This window comes from Carcharodon carcharias, chromosome 12 (assembly GCF_017639515.1).
Source record: "Carcharodon carcharias isolate sCarCar2 chromosome 12, sCarCar2.pri, whole genome shotgun sequence".
Taxonomy (NCBI): Eukaryota; Metazoa; Chordata; class Chondrichthyes; order Lamniformes; family Lamnidae; genus Carcharodon; species Carcharodon carcharias.
The window spans coordinates 36805141-36826553 of NC_054478.1; the positions used below are offsets into that span (position 1 = coordinate 36805141).

General features: G+C 39.9%; 2 protein-coding genes across 9 annotated transcripts in view; one reads left to right on the forward strand and one right to left on the reverse strand.

Annotated features, from left to right (window-relative positions):
• The window catches only part of LOC121284806 (methyl-CpG-binding domain protein 5-like), a 261093-nt gene extending 250715 nt beyond the window's left edge, over positions 1 to 10378 (reverse strand). For 5 of the 6 annotated variants that reach the window (XR_005944549.1, XR_005944548.1, XM_041200520.1 and 2 more), the window contains exon 1: positions 10011 to 10378. The gene's annotated coding sequence lies outside the window, so the exon portion shown is untranslated. Of the gene's footprint in view, positions 1 to 9576; positions 9707 to 10010 lie in introns of those variants that run through there. The other variant, XM_041200516.1, reaches the window with a different exon arrangement.
• A 102-nt stretch (positions 10379 to 10480) lies between these two features.
• Positions 10481 to 21413, forward strand: part of orc4 (origin recognition complex, subunit 4) — an 80064-nt gene continuing 69131 nt past the window's right edge. For 2 of the 3 annotated variants that reach the window (XM_041201630.1, XM_041201632.1), the window contains exons 1-2: positions 10481 to 10558; positions 15395 to 15470. In XM_041201630.1, the coding sequence (XP_041057564.1) occupies positions 15414 to 15470 (57 nt within the window). In that variant the 5' untranslated portion in view covers positions 10481 to 10558; positions 15395 to 15413. Of the gene's footprint in view, positions 10622 to 15394; positions 15471 to 21413 lie in introns of all 3 variants that reach the window. The other variant, XM_041201631.1, reaches the window with a different exon arrangement.

Below are 21413 nucleotides of genomic sequence, written 5' to 3' on the forward strand. Positions count from 1 at the left end.
TTCTGCAAATTTATTCAGCAAGCTGCTGAATCATACACTCTAGGTAGATGCCGGGCTCCATTCCTTGTTTCTACTGAGTTAACTGATACCAAACAGGATAGCAATAGGGGCAGTAAAATTATCTTCAGCCTCCTGGGTTACAGCAGAGTAAAATGAGTCAGAAATAAAAACAAAGTGCCGGAAAAACTCAGCAGATCTGGCAGTATCTGTGGAGAGAGAAACAGAGGTAACATTTTGAATTGAATATGGTTCTTCTGTTGTGAAGAGTCATACTCGACTCAAAACGTTAATTCTGTTTCTCTGCAAATGCTGCCAGAGCTGTTTTTCCAGTGCTTTGTTTTTATTTCAGATTTCCAGCATCTGCCGTGCTTTGCTGTTATTCACTATCTCCTGACATGTAGGTGTCAGATAGGAGAGGATTTGGATTGGCAACATGGCCAAACAATATGCAATCATTCAGTTAAGGCACATATACGAAGAATGACATTTGAGCAAGAAGCCAAATGATGGAAAAATGGTTGCAGGGTGAATGGGTTAATGGAATTAAAACCATTTTCCTATGTGGAGGATAAACAGCATGAGTACATCAGGCCGAATGGTCTGTTTACTTTGGTTGCAGCAAAACCTCCAGCTGCCACCTCAGGTTTAAGCCAGAAGGTGCCATATTGTTATGCATTGCTCGAACCCAAACTCACTTTCTGCCTTTGCCCCCACATCCATAAATTATCATACTGATTTCATTTTAACCACTGCCTGCCTCTCTCTACTTCTTCCTATCTGTCCCAAAAACCTCCTAATCTACGTCCTTATCACTTGAAACTGGGGAGCCCAACAAATACAGCTTCATTTTCCACCACTCTTAAGCTCTATATTTTTTTCAAAATAAAAAGAGAATTACCTGGAAAAACTCAGCAGGTCTGGCAGCATCGGCAGAGAAGAAAAGAGTTGACGTTTCAAGTCCTCATGACCCTTCAACAGTTTTGTTTTGGATTTTCAGCATCCGCAGTTTTTTGTTTTTATCTCTTTTTTTCCTCATCTACAAAGATCATTGACCTCACCTTCAGATTCCTCCACAGCTTCACCCTTTTCTCCACTCCGCAGTTTCCTAAAGCACATGTTAATTCAAACACCCTCCGCTTAGATGACCTACATCTTGCTTCCAATTCTCTCTACTTTATATTGGTCATTCCTAAATCCAAACAAGCTCCCTCAGCACCTCTTCTGCATCATCTCACTTTGCCATCCATAATCTCCGAAAAGGTACTTTGCTTTGTCTGTACTTCTAACACCTCCTAATTCCTGTTTTCCTTTTCCTGTTTCCAGATCATTATCTATTATCATGTAACGGTACCCTGGAAAGTATCTCCCTTTATGCTTCGGGTACATAGAAATACGCCTGGTGCTGTTTAATAAAATATATTGGTAGTACAAACTGTGCAATTTAATTAATAGCTGGAGACACTACATAGTCCAGAGGTGAAGAAGTTTAAACCAATAGAGTTACATCTGAAGTAGAATAAGAGTTATCTCAGAGTACGAAATAAGTGTGGATGATGTTAAACACAACGAACTCCAGTCTTATTAAGGTTTGCCAAGTAACCGGAAAATATAAATGGTTGTTCTAAATCAATATCCACTTAACCATCACAAAGTACAGTGGTTCAGAGACCCACTACGCCTTTATCCAATTATTTTGAATACATTCCACTCACAACCACTATGTAGGCAACAGTGGACATCTGCAGCACAATGGCTATGGTCTAGACCACACCTCAGTTGCATTCCAAATCAAGTTTAATTTACAAGGCTTACATGGAATATCCCTGCAAAATTACACAATGTAGTTTACTGGCTACGGTACATTTCACATAAAACTGCTCGCTGAAAAGATAATTCATCTCAAAAACAAACATAAATCATACTTTAAAACTAGTATAGAACACGTTTGAATAAATTAAATTCTGATCAAGCTTTCAGAACAAATCCAATAAAAACTTAATTATATGAAAATGCAATGGAGAAAAAAAATCAACAAAATCAGCATTTCCTCAGCAAACCTTCAGCTTGAAACACCAAAACTTATGGCATTAAGAAAAGCCTTCCTAAATTTTGAAAAACCTTTTCAACATTTAATTTTCAGCTTTCAAAATAATTATCAGATAAAAGGTGCTCTGTTTCTTGATTAAATCTTTGGTTTACAAAAAATGTTTGAGTTGATCAACATGAGAAATGTTATTTGTCAGCTTTAAGCAGGTTCAAACATAAGGACATATGAAATAGGAGCAGGCAACATTCCCGCTAATTTTTTTTTGAATGCGTGTGAGATTCAAGTATGTGGCCCCTTTAATTTTTTTTGTGCAGCTGTGGTGCACGTTAATTTCAAGAGGTGGACTTGTGCACGTCCTGTGTTGGGACTTCCGGTTTGTTGCATGGCTGTACAGCTTAGAGGAAACATTGGGAGCAGGAGGAGGTCATACAGCCCCTCAAGTCTGCTCTGCCATGCAATAAGATCATGGTTGACCTTCAATCACAACTCAATTTTCCCACCCAATCCCCATATCTCTCAATTCCCCAAGAGTCTAAAAATCTATCAGCTTATCAATTTCACAGGTACATCATAAGTGATAGGTATATCACAACCAGATCCAGAATAAGGTCTCCTCTATTCTTCCCTCACAATACCTCTCATTCGTAATACCTGCAATGAAACGTTGTACAAGAACAGAATTACCTGGAAAAACTCAGCAGGTCTGGCAGCATCGGCGGAGAAGAAAAGAGTTGACTTTTCGAGTCCTCATGACCCTTCAATAGGAAATGCTGTGTTGTATTTCCATTTCCCTTAATGGCCATTCTGTAGACCCCCTAGTCCATGCCTGCACAGAACGTATTGCAGGTCGAAACAGACTGATCTTCCTCACAAAGATTTCCATTCCAGCAGTCTGAACCGGATTTGAAAGTAGAATCAAGAAGTACAAGACTAACACAACACTAACTGTTAGTTTCGCCCACCCCGTGACATTTGTGCTATCAAGTAACTTATCAAAGTGGGAAAAAGTAAAAAAACAAAATCAGGTAATTTTATGTGACATTTGTAAAGATGCCCCAAATGCATTGGAAATCTCCATTACATCCTTGTTAAAAACAAAATGTTCTTGATTTGACTCTAGCTATTTGCTGAATCTTGAAGAGATCAGATTTGAAGATTTTGATCAAATTGTCAACATAACAATATGTCTCAAAAAAAAATCAAGGCTCATCTGCACCTCAATTCAATTTTCCTGCATACCTTTACCTAACAAAACAAAAATAAACCACCTCGAGTCTTGAAAGCTTCAAATGACGTAGCATCCACAGGCCTTTTGTGAAAAAATGCTTCCCAATTTAATTTCTGAATGGCCTAGTGCCAATTTTAAGACTATTAGATAGGGAGACTGTTTTAAGTTTCTAAGTGCTATGGCAAAAGAACTCAGGCACAAACTAAAATTGAAGAAGGAAACATAAGGGACCTACAGGTATCAAGGAACTGAAAGATGAGAAATAAAAAAGGAGCTTGAGGAGGGTAATTCAAGAAAATAGCATAAAACAGTAAAGTATTTCACAAATATATCAGGAAGAACATCATCAAGTAATATTTGGGAGATCCTGAAAGTAAAAATAGTGAGTTAACTTAAGGATAAATGGAAATCAACAGACTACTTAAGTATTTTGTTTCAGCATTTACAAAAGACAAGCACAGTAGGGATGTGTTAAAAGATGAGAATTATATTTTAAAAATATAGTAAACCAATGGAGGAAAAATTCCTGGAACTGAAGGAACACTTCTTCCTGAGGAAGAAATAGCAGAGATTCTAGAAATTATATACTTTAGTGTTCCACTAAGGCTTGAGGACTGGAGAGTGGGCAATCTCGTATCCATTTTCAAAAAGAGAGACAGAAAAAGCCAGGGTAATTATAGGCCAGTTGGTTTAACATCTGTGATAGGGGAATATTAGAATCTTTAATTAAAGATAAAATTACAAAATGTCCAGATGATGGAGAAAATAATTAGAAACAGCCAATATGGATTTAAAAAAGGAAGATGGTGCTTGACAAACCTAATAGAATTATTTAAGGCTATATCTGATATGAAGGATGGGGGACATGCAGTTGATCTGGTATACATGGACTTTTACAAAACCTATGACAAGGTGCACATGCAAGCTGAAGATTAACTACTCATGTGGAGAATAAACACCAATGCTGACTGGTTGGACTAAAGGGCAAGTGTTCATGTTGTAATTTCTATTAAATTTTGTGTGTAGAAGTCAGAATTTTGTCCAGACAAGCAAATACTCGCTCAAAATAGGACCAGTCAATTACACTAACCCTAATTGCAAATTCTGATCCAAGTTCAAAGTAACAAAGATTGCAGATTGGTTCTGAATTTATGGGATTAGGTGCTCCTAGGGCATGTTGTCCAATACATTAACCATTAGACACATTTGGCTAATTGTAAATCCAGATGTTGTTAATTGATAAGTACTGATAAGGAAATTGAAGAATGAGTAAGAGAGACCATTGTTAGGCATATGATCTCAACACTCACTTCCACAGCGCATGTGTACATTCAGTTTTCTGGTGTTTGTTGGTAAAATGGTGAGACAATAAAGTGTGCATGTGAGAGTGCTTTGCTTTCTTGTTTCTGAATGGTAGTCGAGGTTTGCTAAGTAAATCACGTTTACTTATCTTGGGAGTGTATGCAAAGTGTTTTCTACTAATATCAGTGCATGTGGCTAACCTGTGGTTAAATCAGCAGTTTCTACTTTACAACACTGCTTGTACAACAGGAAGTACAACAACAAAATTACAATTAAAAAACTGAATATTCAACACTGTAGATTTGGATTTGATTTTGGTACTTAGTAACACTAAAGAACAAAATTCTTCCACATTAGCTGTCAAAAAGGTATCTAAACCAGAATTTAAACTATCATGCTACTTCATGTATTTCTTACCATTTCTATCATAGAAATGATCAAACTCAACATGAAGAGTCTGAAATTAACTTGCTTATTACTCTCTTTCAAATGCGTATGTACACAGACCTTCCTATCTAGTATCTCAGGTTTAGGCTGTCTGGAACACTCCATGAATAAACAAATTACAGCCTACTTTATATCAATAAAACAGCAATATTGTAAAGTACATAGAATTCTGTATTCAGGTTAACAATGCATTTGGGGGACTGTTGGATTCCACTGTGTATTGCACAGGAGCCAGATTAAACTGTAACCCTGGATCTTTAAGCACAAAAAGTAACTCAACTTGCATCATTCAGTGAGCACATCTTAAAAAAATTGGTCAGTTTTGTGCTGTCACAATGAAAATATTTCATTTCATATGTCAAGCCTCTATTCTTAAAAATTGAACAACTCGACCGAACAGACATATGTTGTACTGGTGCACTTCATGTTCGCCACAGAAGCAGGTAATTTAACAGGCCTTGCTCTAAAGTTAAATGCACCAGTTTCAGCACTTTACAGTTTAATAGTTTCCTCCATGTGGAAGAAAGCCAACATTCCCTGCTCCCACAGATAAAATGAACCCTGATTTATAATCATATTTATTTTCAGTTGCTTCAGTGTCTTCGCCAAAGCATTGAAAATGGCTGAAATTTTTCACAGAGTGTTTGGGAGGCCACCCAGATGCTTTGCACCATAAAATTATTTTCTCCAACAGCCACATTAAGCAGGTATACATGCAAAATGTGCTAGCAGTTGAGGCAATTTCCATTGCTCTTCCAGCTAATTGTGCATTATTTGGAAAAAGCCCACCACCTTTTTTTAAAAAACTAGCCAAAAAAATCCTAACAAGCATACCCATTATGTTATCAACTAGAAGCAATTAATTCGGCAATCGTACTAAGATATTCATCAACTTTCTTGAAGCATTAGCTGCAGAACAATTCTTAGCGATTTTGCACAATCTTATGAATTTCATATGGTTTTTGGTTGGAGCTTGAGCCAGAACAGTTACCGAGGGTTTATTGATCCTTTAACACAGTTCTCAATTCTCTCAATTTTGTTGTGGAAAACACCTCTCAAGTTGAGTTCGTTAGTTCACAGAACCTGTAAATTTGTAAACCACCACCAGACCTTACATTGGAAGATACCACGGGGAGGGGATGGATGAGATACGCAAGTGAGTGAACCACAGTATAACAGAGGGGGTGGCCTCATTGAGATGCTTAATGGGGAGGGGAAGGAAACATGAGTTTGGTGGTGGCATCACGTTGGAGGTGCCAGATACCCTGGAGGATATGAAAGTGGATGAGGTGGAAGGTGAGCACAATGAAAATCCTATTAAGGTTCTGGGAGGGAGGAGAAGGGGTGAAAGAGATGGAACAAACTTTCTTCATCATAGAACCTTCCCATGCAAGTGGACGAGGTGCAAAATATGCCCTTTCACCTCCTCCATTGCCATCGTCCAGTTCTCCAAACGCTCCCTTTGGGTAAATCAGCAATTTACTTGACATCTTTCAATTTAGTATGTTGTATTTGCTGCTCATGATGGGGTCTCTTCTACACTGAGATGATATTCAGATTAGATGACTGCCCTGTGGAACACCTCTGTTCTGTCTGTGTGTATGGAGTGAGAGGTTATGGTTACTTGGCATTTTAATTCTCCACTTTGACCTCTCTGTCCTCAACATAAGCACGATGAACAGCACCTCATGTTTTGATTAGGCACTTCCAGGCTCAACAAGAATTCAACAATTTCAGGTCATAACTTCTGCTCCCATTTTTTTAGGACAGCCGCTGTTAATGATGATTCTGCTACTCCCATTTACACCTCCTCTAGACCAATCTTTTGTTTCTTTCCTTGTCCCATGAACATCTCCTTTGCCTTGCACTGTCATCCCTTTTGTCACTGCCTTCCACCTGATCACAGTCCTTTCCTTTTGTTCTTTCCCTCTCCCTCTTACCCCGCTCCTGCACTTGCTTAAATTCTGTTATATCTCTAACTATTTCAGATCTGACGAAAGGTTAGCAATCTGAAACACCAACTGTTTCGCTCCACAGATGCTGCCAGGCCTGCTCCTTGTAGCACAAATCAGAAGAAACTTTTGAAAATTCTCAACACACAGCCAATTAACAACTCAACATAACCAAGCAATTCAAACTGTGTAGAGAATTTAGGCACAAACAGGGGTGTAATGAACTTCCCAGAAAAGATTGTATCAAAACACAAATTCCAAAATAAAAATATAGGTACCTAACTTATTTGATAGCCAACTGATTTTTTTCAAGTAAAAGGCTTCATACAAAATCTTACACTGTACCTCTATTATTAATTAGAGCAATTACACCAATAAGTCATCTATATAAATGCTGTAAGTCACATCAGTGTTGCACAATTGTGTCAAATGCACATTTTTTTATAGAAAAGTTTTTGATGAAATTCCCTGAATGCAGTATCTCCGTAGCAACTAAATAAAACATAGCCATATTTGTCAATGAATACTGCCTCAATCAATCCAGTGAAAGTTCCATTTGTAAATATACAACATGAGCTAAGTAAGGAAGATGCATACATAAGAACACACATTTGGAGCAGGCTATTTGGGCCTTCAATCTTGTCCAACCAGTCAACAAGATCCATCTCCACAATGCTTAATTTCCTTAATACCAAAAAACCTATCAACCTCTGTCTTGAATATATTGAATGACTGAGCAACAACAGCTCCCTGAGCAGAGAATTCCAAAACTTAACAAACCTGAGTGAAGAAACCGTTCCACATTTCGGTCCTAAATGGCCAACCCCTTATTCTAAAACTGTGATCTCGTGTTCTAGGTTTCCCAGCCAAGGGATACATTTTCTCAGTATCTTTGCAGTCAAGGGCTATAGCATCAGCTATCAAGCATCTTCATTTCACCGAAGATAGCATATACCAATCATAATGCATATCGGAGAACGATTGTAAAATAACAATCAGGGCATTTATTAAAATGAAAACAGTAGTAACATATTTTGAATACCCTATCTGTAGGTAGCAATGCTATAATGAAAGAGGCTACAACAGCAGCACTGTTGCAATACTTTTTCCAAGGCACATTGTGACTTTGAAAACAAAGTTCTAAAATCTGCATAAATTTCCAATCTTCCACTTCAAATTTTATAATTATGAAAGTGAAATTACAATATATACTCAAGATATTTACTGGAAAATTGCCAAACAGTTCTGCAACATTATGTAAAGACTTCAAGCATTCTATATAATTTATTTACCAAGACTAGTATAGATCAAATATTACCCATTCATTTGAAACGGTCAACAAAACCTCAACACACTAAGAAATCATACTGAACAGTCTCCAAATCAAGCCATTGGGAAATTTAGACCAACCTGCCAGGCTTCTGTGTGCCCAATATGCTCACCTCAGATACACATCCCATTTACTTAACACCAATGAATTAACGTGCAGATGCACACAAAGGTACTGTTTAACTAGCTAAAAAGTTGCAGCTTTCCAACAAGTGTTCATTTAACAAGGACCACTTTGCCCATTGGGCTATTTCACACTGGGTTATTTGCTGCTAAGTGGGAAGAATCCCAGGACCCAATGATAGGTCCAATCCTTTAGGAACCATGAATAAACCAGGTTGGCTGGTCAAATTAACAATAACCTGGGATGATGCAGATCTAATTGATTCTAGTAACAGATTGTCAAACTTAACACCAAAGGTTCAATTTATTTCAAGCTTCCGGCCATCTTGGAGCTACCTCAACGCCGAAGAGACCTTACCTCCCCAACACAACCACTACCCCCTCCCAGGAGGAGAAAAATCAGTCTAATAGGGATCATATAAAATGAAAACAGGGAGAATAAAATATGCAAAAATCAAACAAATATAGAAAAGTTTAGTATATAGTTTAATGTAGGCCCACAAAAGGACCAGGGAAAGAGATTCTATAACTTTGAATTAACAGTACTTAAGCACACTGTTAAAATGACTAATATTTTCAGCAACTTCTATAAAAATGTCTCCTGAAATTATTCTAATTACAAAACAAAAAAAAGCACAGAACATTAAATTAAAATTGCAAACTATTAAATCACTTGCTGCTATATGTTTAACATATAAATTCAACGTACATCTCTGCTCACAAATGTTTGAAAATGCTATAAAAGTTTTTAGGTTAAAAAATATACATAGTATCAGAATCTTTCCTTTTCCGAGAAAAAGCATTTTCATATTAAGGTATCATCTAAACAATTACACTGTGAAATGATAATATATATCCACACAGTAAGTCACCATGTACATCAGCTCTAGCATTCTGAGCATTTAGATTTTTTAAACATTAAATCCCTGGAGTTTTGTAATAAAAATGTAATACTGGAGTGAGAGATGACAAAACTGCTTAATGTTTAAATCCTTCAACTCCAGATGCTTCTTTAGGGTTGAAATTCTATGTATTGTAATCCACATCCTACTGGGCCTATAAATATACAAAATATGAAAAATCACAAACATGACGGTATCTTAACTACCAGTCGATTCACATTTTTAATACAGAGGAAAAACGCATACCAAATTGCAGATCCTACTGCAAACCTCCTCCAGATATTCCAAACGTGAACACATTTTTGCATCAGGATAGAACAACCGTTCTTATTACTGCGGGGTTGGTACCCACAAGAGCTGAAGTTGGACTGTTGTAAACAGCAGTCACGCATGGCCGTGGCCTGCAACGTAGCATCATCATCATCAGCAGCAGCAGCAAAGAGGGGGCGGATAAATAGAAGCCTTTAAACCAGATTAAACCCCATTTTCAAGAGCCAACAACGTCCCTCTTCTCCGAAATATACATGAAAAAATTAACCCCAAACTCCCAACTCCAATAAGACTGCATTATTAACACAGAGAAATATTTATATATTACAGTGTAAAATTTACACTTAATTTAAAATAGGATCTTTCTTTTTTATAAAAAATGAGGCTGGAATTGCTTTGCAACCACTTACCTTCAACTCTCCCCTCTCCAAAGCTTTCGTTTCAAAAAAAGTCAAAAACAAAGGGTAATAAAGGGCTGAAATGGCACTTAAAAGGCTGCTGGCCAGGCCCGGGAGGTCGGCTGGTTGTTAAGGGAGGTATCCAGGAAGTTTTTCAGACGCTCGGGATGTATCCGGTTGGGAATGTGGACTCATAATAACAAAAAAAGAGAAACGGCGGTTTTATTTCTGGAGACTTTGCGGGAGCTTTACACAGAAACACAGAGAGAGGGAGGGGGGTTGGAAGGGAGAGAGAGATAGACAGAAGCAGAGAGGGAGAGGGGCAAGAGAGAACGAGAGGAGAAAAAAAACCTGCAGCTGAAAATACCCGGTGCACTGCGCATGTGCCAAGACGGAGATTACCCAGAGTGCTCCGGGGGGAGAGGGAGGCGTTGCTCACCGAGTGACGGTGGAGGTGGGAGGTCACTGGGGGGTCAGAGGGCAAAGGGCGGTGGGCGGGATTAAATAAGGGCGCTTGTGTGACACCTGAGTGACTGTAGGAGTGAGCGGGCCCTGCTCAGGTAGGTGTAGCCTGCGCTCTGGGTTTTAAATATTGGCGAATTCCGATTATATATACGCAACCGGTAATTTTCTTTATATATATTTTTATGTATGTTTATAAATTTAGAAATCTGAGATGCTAGTCAATATTGTGGGCATATTTTCTGTTTTAAATTCTCCTCTCCCATTCTCAGGCGCCTGCTGTGAATTCTCAGCATTTTTTTTTGAATCGTTATCGGCTTTTTAAAACGTCCTTGATGCTGCTCAGCTTGGAGGCGGCGGTTTGGTTTGATCCATCACAAGGATTTCCTTAAGGATTTGTATTGCATATCTCTCTCTTTTCTCCCCACCCCCCCTCCGAAGTCAATGCAAATTTTCAGCTTTTTACTAACATGCCGGTTTGGGTTTGTCTTTCTTTTTTGGAGGGGAGGAGAATCTGAGGGAAGGATCGATTTGAAACCTCCAATTGTTTCCCCCTTTCTTTGCGGACGCTGTCTGACTTGCTAGTGTTTCCATCATTTTATGGTTCGTTTCCCCCCCCCCCCCACCCCCGCCGTGTCGATAAACACAAGATTTATTCCACGAGGCAGTGATTGTGCTGAGCAAAGTATTCACGAGTTAAGGTTTTATTTTCTGGTTGCACGATTTGTCACCAGTGTATCAAATGCCCCTTTCGATGGGGCAGGTTTCAAGGATTCCGCGCCAGCGGCTTTATTTTTCTCCATATGGTGGTTGCCAAGCTAAGCTCTTTCCCCAACGAAGGTGTCGCCGGTTAGTGCTGTGTTCTGAAGACTGATTTCCGGCCACTGCCTACCATCGGTATATTTCTACTCCTATATTGTACAAACCACAGTCTGGTGGAGTAATTAAAGATCATGACAGCTGATCAATGAAAAAGGTGCTTAGTAGCTCAACAGCGGAGCTCCCTGAAATTTGTCTGCAGAACCGCAATATTTTTGCCCCGTGTCATCAATAATCTATTACGGTATCGAGGCTAAATTTATTCCCTTTATAAAGGAAAGGAGTTGTCTGATCAAAGCTCAGGACGTCCTAAAGCGTTTCATATTCATTTTTGGCTAGGCAAAGTAATTAAAGAGACGTTATAACTCGGTAGTCCTGAGTGCAAATTATGTTACCAATGCAAAGTTTTATAAAACTATGTTTTGGGAATGTCTCTTTAATTCAAGATAAAATGAGGTAGTGAAGAGAGTCATAGGAATTCTGCCCAGCAACAAGCCTGGGGGCAGAGGGGCCCAAGTCAAGAGCGACAAAGAGCAAGTGAAAAACGACTGTGGGCAGATTTTTTTCTGCCTGAAATCTCAGATAGAGAGAGGTCTCTGAGACAAAGATCTGCAGCTAGTGTGGTCAGCAAAGAGGAGAGTGTGTCGTTCTGTGGACTACCAAGCAGAATGCATCCTGTGGCAATCTAAGACCATAAGACGGAGCACAAGTAGCCCATTTGAACCATTGAGTCTGCTCCACCATTCAATAAGATCAGGGCTGATCTGATAATCCTCAAACCCACTTTCCTGCCTTTTCTGACATTAACTGGCTTAGTCATAGAGTGATAGATTTAGAGGAAGTGGGATTCTTAAAATGCATCCAGGAGAGCTTTTTAAGCCCGTATGTAGAAGGTCCATCAAGAGAGAGGGTGGTCCTGGGCTTAATTTTAGGGAATGAAGCTGGGCAAGTGGTAGAGGTATCGGTGGGGGAGCATTTTGCAGATAGGGATCATAACTCTGTTAGATTTAAGGTTGTTATGGAAAAGGACAAGGATGGTCCAGGAACCAGAGTTCTAAATTGGGGAAGGCTGATTTTTAATAAGATCAAATATGATTTGGCCAGATATGATTGAGAGCAGATACATTTCAGACTCATTCAAGAAGCAAATAGGGAGAGTACAGGGCCAACATATTGCAGTAAAGACAAAGGGTGGGACCAACAAACCCAGGGAACCCTGGATGTCAAGGGATATACAGGATTGGATAAAGAGAAAAAGGAAGGCTTATAGCAGATAACAAGGGCAGAAAACAACAGAAGCCCTAGAGGAGTATAGAATGTGTAGAGGGGAACATAAAAAGGAAATTAGGAGAGCAAAAAGGGGTATGAAAAAACATTGGCAGGTAAAATAAAGGAAAATCTAAAGTTATTTTACAAGTACATTAACAGTAAGAAGATAACTTGGGAAAGAATAGGGCCCATTAAGAACCATAGTGGTAATTTGCGTGTGGAGCCGGAGGAAGTAGATAGGGCTCTAAATGAATACTTTTTTGTGTTGGTGTTGACAAGTGAAAGGGATGACGTGGGTATGGAAATCAGGCAGATATAATAAAGAAATTAGCATAGAAAGGGAGGAGGTTCTAACTGATTTGGTAGGCTTAAAAGTAGGTAAATCTCCAGGCCCGGATGAAATGTATCCCATGCTGTTGAGTGAGGCCAGGGAGGTGATAGCAGGGGCACTGACAATAATTTTCAATACCTCTCTGACCACAGGAGAGGTGCTGAAGGACAGCCAATGTGGTACCATTATTCCACAAGGGAGGAAGGGATAAACCAGGGAACCACAGGCCAGTCAGTCTAACCTCCAGTGGTGGGGAAACTATTGGAAGCAATTCTGAGAGACAGAATTAATCTACAGTTGGAGAGGCAGGGATTAAAAAAGGACAGTCAGCATGGTTTTGTTAAGGGGAGGTGATGTCTGACCAATTCGATTGAATTTTTTGAAGAAGTGACCAGATGTGTAGATGAGGGCAATGCATTTGACGTAGCCTACTTGGACTTTAGCAAGGCTTTTGGTAAGGTCCGGCATGGGAGACTGATAATGAAGGTAAGAGCCCATGGGATCCAAGGCAATTTGGCAAATTGGATCCAGAATTGACTGAGTGGCAGGAAGCAGAGGGTTATGGTCGAGGGGTGTTTTTGTGAACGGATGCCTATGTCCATTGGGGTTCCACAGGGATTGGTTGCTTGCTGTTTGTGGTATATATAAATGATTTAGACTTGAATATAGGAGGGTTGATCAGTAAGTTCGTGGATGATACGAAAATTGGTGGAGTGGTAAATAGTGAGGAGGATAGCCTTAGAATACAGGAGGAAATAGATGGGCTGATCAGTGGCAAATGGAATTTAATCTGGATAAGTGTGAGGTGATGCATTTGGGCAAGACAAACCAGGCACGGGAATACACGACAAATGGTAGGACCCTGGGAAGTACCGAGGATTGGAGGGACCTTGGTGTGCATGTCCACCGGTCCCTTAAGGTAGAGGGACAGGTAGATAAGGTGGTTAAGAAGGTATATGGGATACTTGTCTTTATTAGCCGAGGCATAGAATATCAGAGCAGGGAGGTTATGCTGGAACTGTATAAAACACTGGTTCAGCCACAGCTAGAGTATTGTGTGCAGTTCTGGAATCCACATTATAGGAAGGGTGTGATTGTACTAGAGAGAGTGCAGAGGAGATTTACCAGAATGTTGCCTGGGCTGGAAAGTTTTAGTTATGAGGAGAGATTGGATAGAGTGGGGTTATTTTCCTTGGAACAGAGGAGATTGAGGGGGACATGATTGAGGTGTGCAAAATTATGAGAGGCATAGATAGGGTCGAGAGGAAGGAACCTTTCTTCTAAGTGGAGGGATCAATAACCAGGGGGCATAGATTTAAGGTGAGGGGATGTGAGGAAGAATTCACCCAGAGGGTGGTGGGAATCTGGAACTCACTGCCTGAAAGGGTGGTAGAGGCAGAAATCCTCATAACATTTAAGAAGTATTTGGATGTGCACTTGCAATGCCATAGCATACAAGGCTATGGGCCTAGTGCTGGAAAACGGGATTAGAATAGTTAGGTTCTTGTTTGACCAGCGCAGACTCGATGGGCTGAAGGCCTTTTTCTGTGTTGTAGACCTCTGACTCTTTCCCCCATAACCCTTGATTCCCTTACTGATTAAAAATCTGTCTATCTCAGCCTTAAATACACTTAACCATCTAGCCTCTACAGCCCTCTGTGGTAAAGAATTCCACAGATTAACAATCCTCTGAGAGAAGAAACTCCTCCTCATCTCTGTCTGAAATGGGTGAGATTATGCTCTCTGATCCCAGACTCACCCACAAGGGGAAACAACCTCTCAGCATCTACCCTGTCAAGTCCCTTAAGGATCTTACGTGTTTCAATAAGGTTGCCTCTCATTCTTCTAAACTCCAGCGAGTACAGGGTCACCCTCTCCTCATAAGAAAATCCCTCCATATCTGGAATCAACCTAGTGAACCTTCTCTGAACTGCCTCCAATGCTAGCATAGCTTTCCTTAGATAAGGGGACGAAAACTGTTCATAGCATTCCAGGTGTGGTCTAACTGGTTCCTTGAATCTGAAGATTTGCCCTGGCATGGTCAGAGGGTGAAATAATTGCCAGAATGGGCTTTACTGCTAGTATTTGATGCTGGACTTCTCCGGAAACTAAAAAGAGCCTTCTGATTGTCACTCAATGTTATGACTCGGTGAAGTGAACCTGTTGGAAGCTGAGAGTGACGTCGGATTAGTTCCTGTAAAAACTGCAATTCTGCGGAGGCAATGAAGTATAACTGTGGCATGGGGTTTTCGGTCATGTTGAAGAGGGAATAACTTTTCTGTAGTTTAGTTTAATAGTTGCTTACTAGATGTTGATTAGTTGAAGTTGCTTTTGATTTTTGCTACAGTAAAAGTCTTAAAACTTGACATCTTGCAGTGCAATTGGTATCATTTCCATAAAGTGAATCTTCTTAAAAATTAACTACAATCCCAATAGAATTACCACCACTCTCGTCAATGTGAAGCATTTGAACTGAGTTGATCATGTTGATTCTTTTTAACTTTTTTCTTTACAGTTTATGAAATTTTTTAATCATGAGCAAAAGAAAATCTAAGGACAACAGCTTTTCTCTGAGTGAATGCATTGCTAAGGTTTGTATTTGCATTTAAATTATATGATCATTAATTTGATACTGAATTCTTACAATCAGGTGAGCACCTTTTTTTCTTTATTATTGCTGTTATCTTTTTCTAGTTGTCTTTGTGTTACCATAAGGACATGGTCCTGTTCTGAAAGTTGTGGTTAAGAATTATCCCACCCCCAAACAAATACATTGCGAACCTCTAATGTGATATAATAATAACATTACACTGCAAGAGAATGTTTAAAGGAAGGATCTTCATTTAGATTGCATCTCTCATGCCCTGTGAGTAATTGTTACGTAATCAAATGTGGTAGCTGGCTTGCACATTGAATATGGGTGGTGTTGGTTGAAGGATACACGTTGATTAAGACTCTGGATTAACTTGCCGGCTCTTATTCGCATAGTGCTGTGGGATCTTTTATGTTTACCTGAGATAGCAGATAGGGGCTTCGTGTAATGGTTCAGCACCAGATGGCACTTCCGACAATATAACACTTTCAGAATTTCAACCGGGATAATGTAAAATTTTGGAGTTGGTCTTGAGGCCGTGATCTTTTGACTCAGCGTGAGTGTTAGCTGAACCAAGCATCTGCCTGATGGTTTGATTTGGAGAAAGCAGCCAGTTCATTGAAAACAAATAGATTAATCTTGCGATGTTTTGATTGATCTTGATTGAAGGAAACTCATCCAAGTAAGTACTGCATTTTCCATTTGTATTATGTTCTTTTCCCGATCCTGCACTGTCCTAGCAGAAAAGGTTGAAATTCCACAGTGTTACCATGGGATGTATATTCTTATGAGCTTGAGCAATAGAAGATCAGCAGATAGATGTTTGCCAACAGGAGAAACATTCTACAACTGATACTAAGCATTAAATGGCAAGAGGAAATCGTCACTATAGAGATCATGTTATATGTTAGTATAGTTGGCATCAATGAACAGCATTAGTTAGTGATGCTGGAGAGAGACAGAGAGAGAGAGAGGTTCTGAAGCACATGTTCTCCTGTGAGTGTGAAGAATGGCAAATGGTCATGTGATAGGTGGAAAAGGAAGTATTATAAAGGCGTTATGAAAATATTCAAGATGTATTATTTCCCTACTGCCAAAGAGGAGACATGGCATTGGATTGGCTGCAGTGGTGTTTTTTTTTTTTAAGAATAAATGCCTGTGTGAGTTGAGCTTAAAACAAAAATAAGTAGCTGGTCAAAAAGCAGAGTGTGATAAACATAAACTGATTGGCCTGTAGTCATTATCGTGGAAAAACTATCAGAGATCATTGAGCAAGAGACATTCTCACTTGAAGCATGGATTAATAAGAGACAGCCAGCATGGACTTGTTCATTGCAAATCATGTCTCGTGATTGAGTTAATTCAAGTAATAGAGGGTTGATGAAGAAAAGTGTTGCTGTAGGTCATGTGAATAATAGCTTTTAGAAAGGCATTTGATAAAGTACTGTTATCATGTGGCAGATATGTGCCAGGCAGATCAAATCCACAAGGGAAACCTGGCCATGCTATCATAGCGGTTTTGCAATTTGTATTTTTTATGAGAAGATGTGTGCATTGAATTCAGAAGTCATGAGTTCACCAAGACCTTTGGAGGTTTTAAAAATTAAAGTAAAATATTTATAACAAAGGAAAAGATTTCAAGTACATACATAAGACTACAATTACTTAATATTATAACAAATCCTAAAATTCCTAATTAATCTGACTCCCAGTTACACACAGCGCATCTCCTGCGCATCCGCCCTCAGGCCTTCTCCTCCCTCCCAGAAACATGATAGGCTCCCCCTTGTCCTCACTTATCACCCCACCAGCCTCTGCATTCAAAGGATCATCCTCCACCATTTCCGCCAACTCCAGCATGATGCCACCACCAAACACATCTTCCCTTCACCCCCAGGGCGGCATTCCGTAGGGATCGTTCCCTACGGGACACCCTGGTCCACTCCTCCATCACCCTGTACTCCTCAAACCCCACCTACGGCACCTCCCGATGCATATGCAAAAGATGCAACACCTGCCCCTTCACTTCCTCTCTCCTCACCGTCCAAGGGCCCAAACACTCCTTTCAAGTGAAGCAGCATTTCACTTGCATTTCCCCCAACTTAGTCTACTGTATTCGTTCCTCCCAATGTGGTCTCCTCTACATTGGAGAGACCAAACGCAAACTGGGCGACCGCTTTGCAGAACATCTGCGGTCTGTCCGCAAGAAAGACCCAAACCTCTCTGTAGCTTGCCATTTTAACACTCCACCCTGCTCTCTTGCCCACATGTCTGTCCTTGGCTTGCTGCATTGTTCCAGTGAAGCTCAACGCAAACTGGAGGAACAGCACCTCATTTTCTGACTAGGCACTTTACAGCCTTCCAGACTAAATATTGAATTCAACAACTTTAGATCTTGAACTCCTTCCTCCATCCCCATCCCCTTTCCGTTTCTTCCCCCTTTCTTTTTTTTCCCAATAATTTATATAGATTTTTCTTTTCCCACCTATTTCCATTGTTTTTAAATCTATACCTCTTAGGCCCTGTTAGTACTATTCCAACCCACCCCCACTAGAGCTGTACCTATCTTGTGTCCTGCCATCCATTCTTAATTAGCACATTCTTTTAGATAATATCACCACTTTCAACACCTCTTTGTACTGTTGTCTGTGACATCTTTTGATTATCTACTCCTATCACTGCTTGTTTGTCTCTACAACACCCCCCCCCCCCCCCCCCCCCCCCCCCCCCCCCCCCCAACCCACCTCTCCTAATTTTACTCAGTTCTGTTGATGGGTCATGAGGACTCGAAACGTCAACTTTGCTCCTCTCCGCCGATGCTGCCAGACGTGCTGAGTTTTTCCAGGTAATTCTGTTTTTGTTCCCAGTTACACACCCTCTCTTAAGGCAACAGTCCAAAGTAAATTTTAGATTTTTTTAAAAAGCAAGCTAACATGGTACCCACTTGACAGTGGAATTCTAAATGGCTTTCCCCAACTTCAGTTACTGGACACAACAGACCTATGCACAAATGGCTAGAGGCTTCTTCAAGGCTGTTTCACACGCTCCTGTTGGATCTTACATGGCCCCCAATACAGCCTTTCGTTTTCCTTTTATATATGTTTCTCTCTCTTTAATAAGTAAATTCCATTGTTCCATACATTTTTTATTTTATGGGAAAATACAGTTCCAAAAAAGTTCATGTTGCTGATATTGTCAGTAACCTTTTGGGAAAAAATAAACTCACTCCTTAGCCTTGCTTGTCTATTGTAAACAGACTAACATCCCTTTTGAAATCCAAACAATCCTTAAACTTATCTAAAAATGTAAATTTCTTTCACGCCTTACATGCTAAGCCAGTATCTATGTTTACTCATCAGCATTTCAACACATTTCTACACCTAGCTTCTTTATAATTTCAAGTTTGCAGTCTACCTGACTCCAATTGTAATTCAATTGCGCACACAGAACCATCTATACTCACACCCATAAACCTAATTTACAACAAGCTAGGAAAATATTATGCAAATTACAATACTTGTGTAACAGTAACTCATGACAAACTTACTCAAATATAAGCACATGGTATTGAAGGGGTAGTCGTAACTTAAATACAGAATTGGCTAAGGGATTGGTGGTGACATGTAGCGATGGACAGATTTTTTTCCTTCTGGAAAGAAGAACGCAGTGGGGCCTATTGGGGGAAACATTGGGAACATTTCTTTTTTGTATGTAATTTACCTGGACTTGGGGGTAAGAATTACAATTTTGAAGTTTGCAGATGATATAAAACTTGGCAATGTAAGTGGTGAGCACGATACTAGTGGAATTCAGGAGGACATTGGTAGACACATGGCAGTTTGATGCTGTCAGGTGTGGAGTAATGCACTATGAATGAAAAAAACAAAGCAAGACAATATAATGTAAATAGTACTATTTTGACGGAAGTGCTGAGTGGGGACCTGTGTGTGTATATTCACATGTTAGTTAAGAGAACTAATGGGGTACTTATGTGATACTAAATGTACGGCCTTTGTAAATAGGGGCATTGAGTACAACAACAAGAAATCATTGCAAGCCTTTACAAATATTTGCTTAGGCTTCAGCTGAACTATGATATACAATCTGGATGTGATACTTTAGGAAGAATGTTAAAGCTTTGGGGAGGGTGCAGAGGAGTTTACGAGGGGGAAGTATGAACATATGAATTAGGAGCAAGCCATTCAGCCTGCTCCGCCATTCAGTAAGTTATGGCTGACCTGATTATGGCCTCAGCTCTAATTTCCTGTGTACTCTACTTGCTGCAATTGTGGAGAATTAGTGAGACCACACTTGGAGTATTGTGTATAGTTTTGGTCTCTGTATCTAAGGAAGGGTGTCCTTGTCACAGAGGGAGTGCAACGGAGGTTCTCCAGATGAATCCCTGGGATAGCGCGACCCTCCTATGAGGAGAGATTGAAGGAACTGCCTGCATTCTCTAGGGTTTTGAAGAATAAGAGGTGATCTCATATAAATTTTTTACAGGGTAGATGTGGATAGGATGTTTCCCCTGGCTGGTGAGTCTAAAACCACGGGACACAATCTTAGAATAAGGGGCAGGCCATTTAAGACTGTGATAAGGAGGAATTTCTTCACTGAGGGTGGTGAATCTTTGGAATTTTCTACCCCAGAGGGCTGTGGAAGCTCAATCATTAAGCACCTCCAAGATAGAAATGAATAGATTTCTGCATGCTAATGACATCAATGGATATAGGGGTAGTGGGGGAAAAACGGTAGAGGTACATGATCAGCTATGATCTGTATAAATGATGGAGCATGCTTAATGGGCTGAGTGGTCTACTGCTGCTCAATTTTTCTATGGTTTCTATGTTCTGTGTACCCTTTGACTCTATCAGTTTAAAAAAAACTACCTAACTCAGTCTTAAAAATATTCAATGACATTGCCTCCACCACACGTTGGGGAAGAGAGTTCTAAAGACTCATAACCCTCTTGGAGAAAAAGTTTCTCCTTACCTCAGTCTTAAATGGCCAATCCTTTATGTTTAAACTGTGTTCCCTAGTTCTAGTCTCTCCTACAAGGGAAACATCCTTTCAGCATCCACCTTGTCAGGTCGCCTCAGAATCCTACTTGTTTCAATAAGATCACCTCTCATTTTTCTAAACTCCAATGGATACAGATCTAACTTTTCCTCACAAGATAACCACCTCCTCACCCCCATCCAAACATCCCTCACTCCAGGTATCAGTCATATGAACCTTCTCTGAACTGCTTCTAGTGCATTTATATCCTTCCTTAAATAAGGGGACCAAAACTGTACACAGTGCTCCAGATGAGGCCTCACCAACACCCCGTACAACTATAGCAAAACATCCCTACTTTTATAAAATCAAAATGCTGCAGATGCTGGAAACCTGAAATAAAAAGAGAAAATGGTGGGAAAATCTCAGCAGGTCTGGCAGGATCTGTGAAGAGAAAAAGAGTTGACATTTCAACTCCGATATGACTTCTTTGGAACAATCCTTACTTTGATGTTCCATTCCCCTTACAATAAATGACAACATTCTATTTGCCTTCCTAATGACTAGCTGTGGAGATTTTTTTTTTTTATATGTGGAGAGACTCGAGTGGCTGGGTTTTTCCTCAAAAGGGAAGATTAAGGGAGACCAAAAAGAGAGTTAAATTTGAGGAGTTTTGATGGAGCAAATAGGGAGAAACTGTTTCCTCTGGGAAATGGGTTGGTAATCAGAGATCATTCATTTAAAATAATTGTAAAAAAAGAGGAAATGAGGGGAGAAATTTCTTCACACCACAACAGTTGTTCAGATCTGAACAACTATGATCCGAAAGGGTGGTGGAATAAGATTCCACTGGAATTTTTTTAAGAAGGCAATCAGACAAGTACTTGAGGAGAACTAATTTGCAGACTTATGGGAAAAGTTGGTGTAGGATGAAACTGGACAG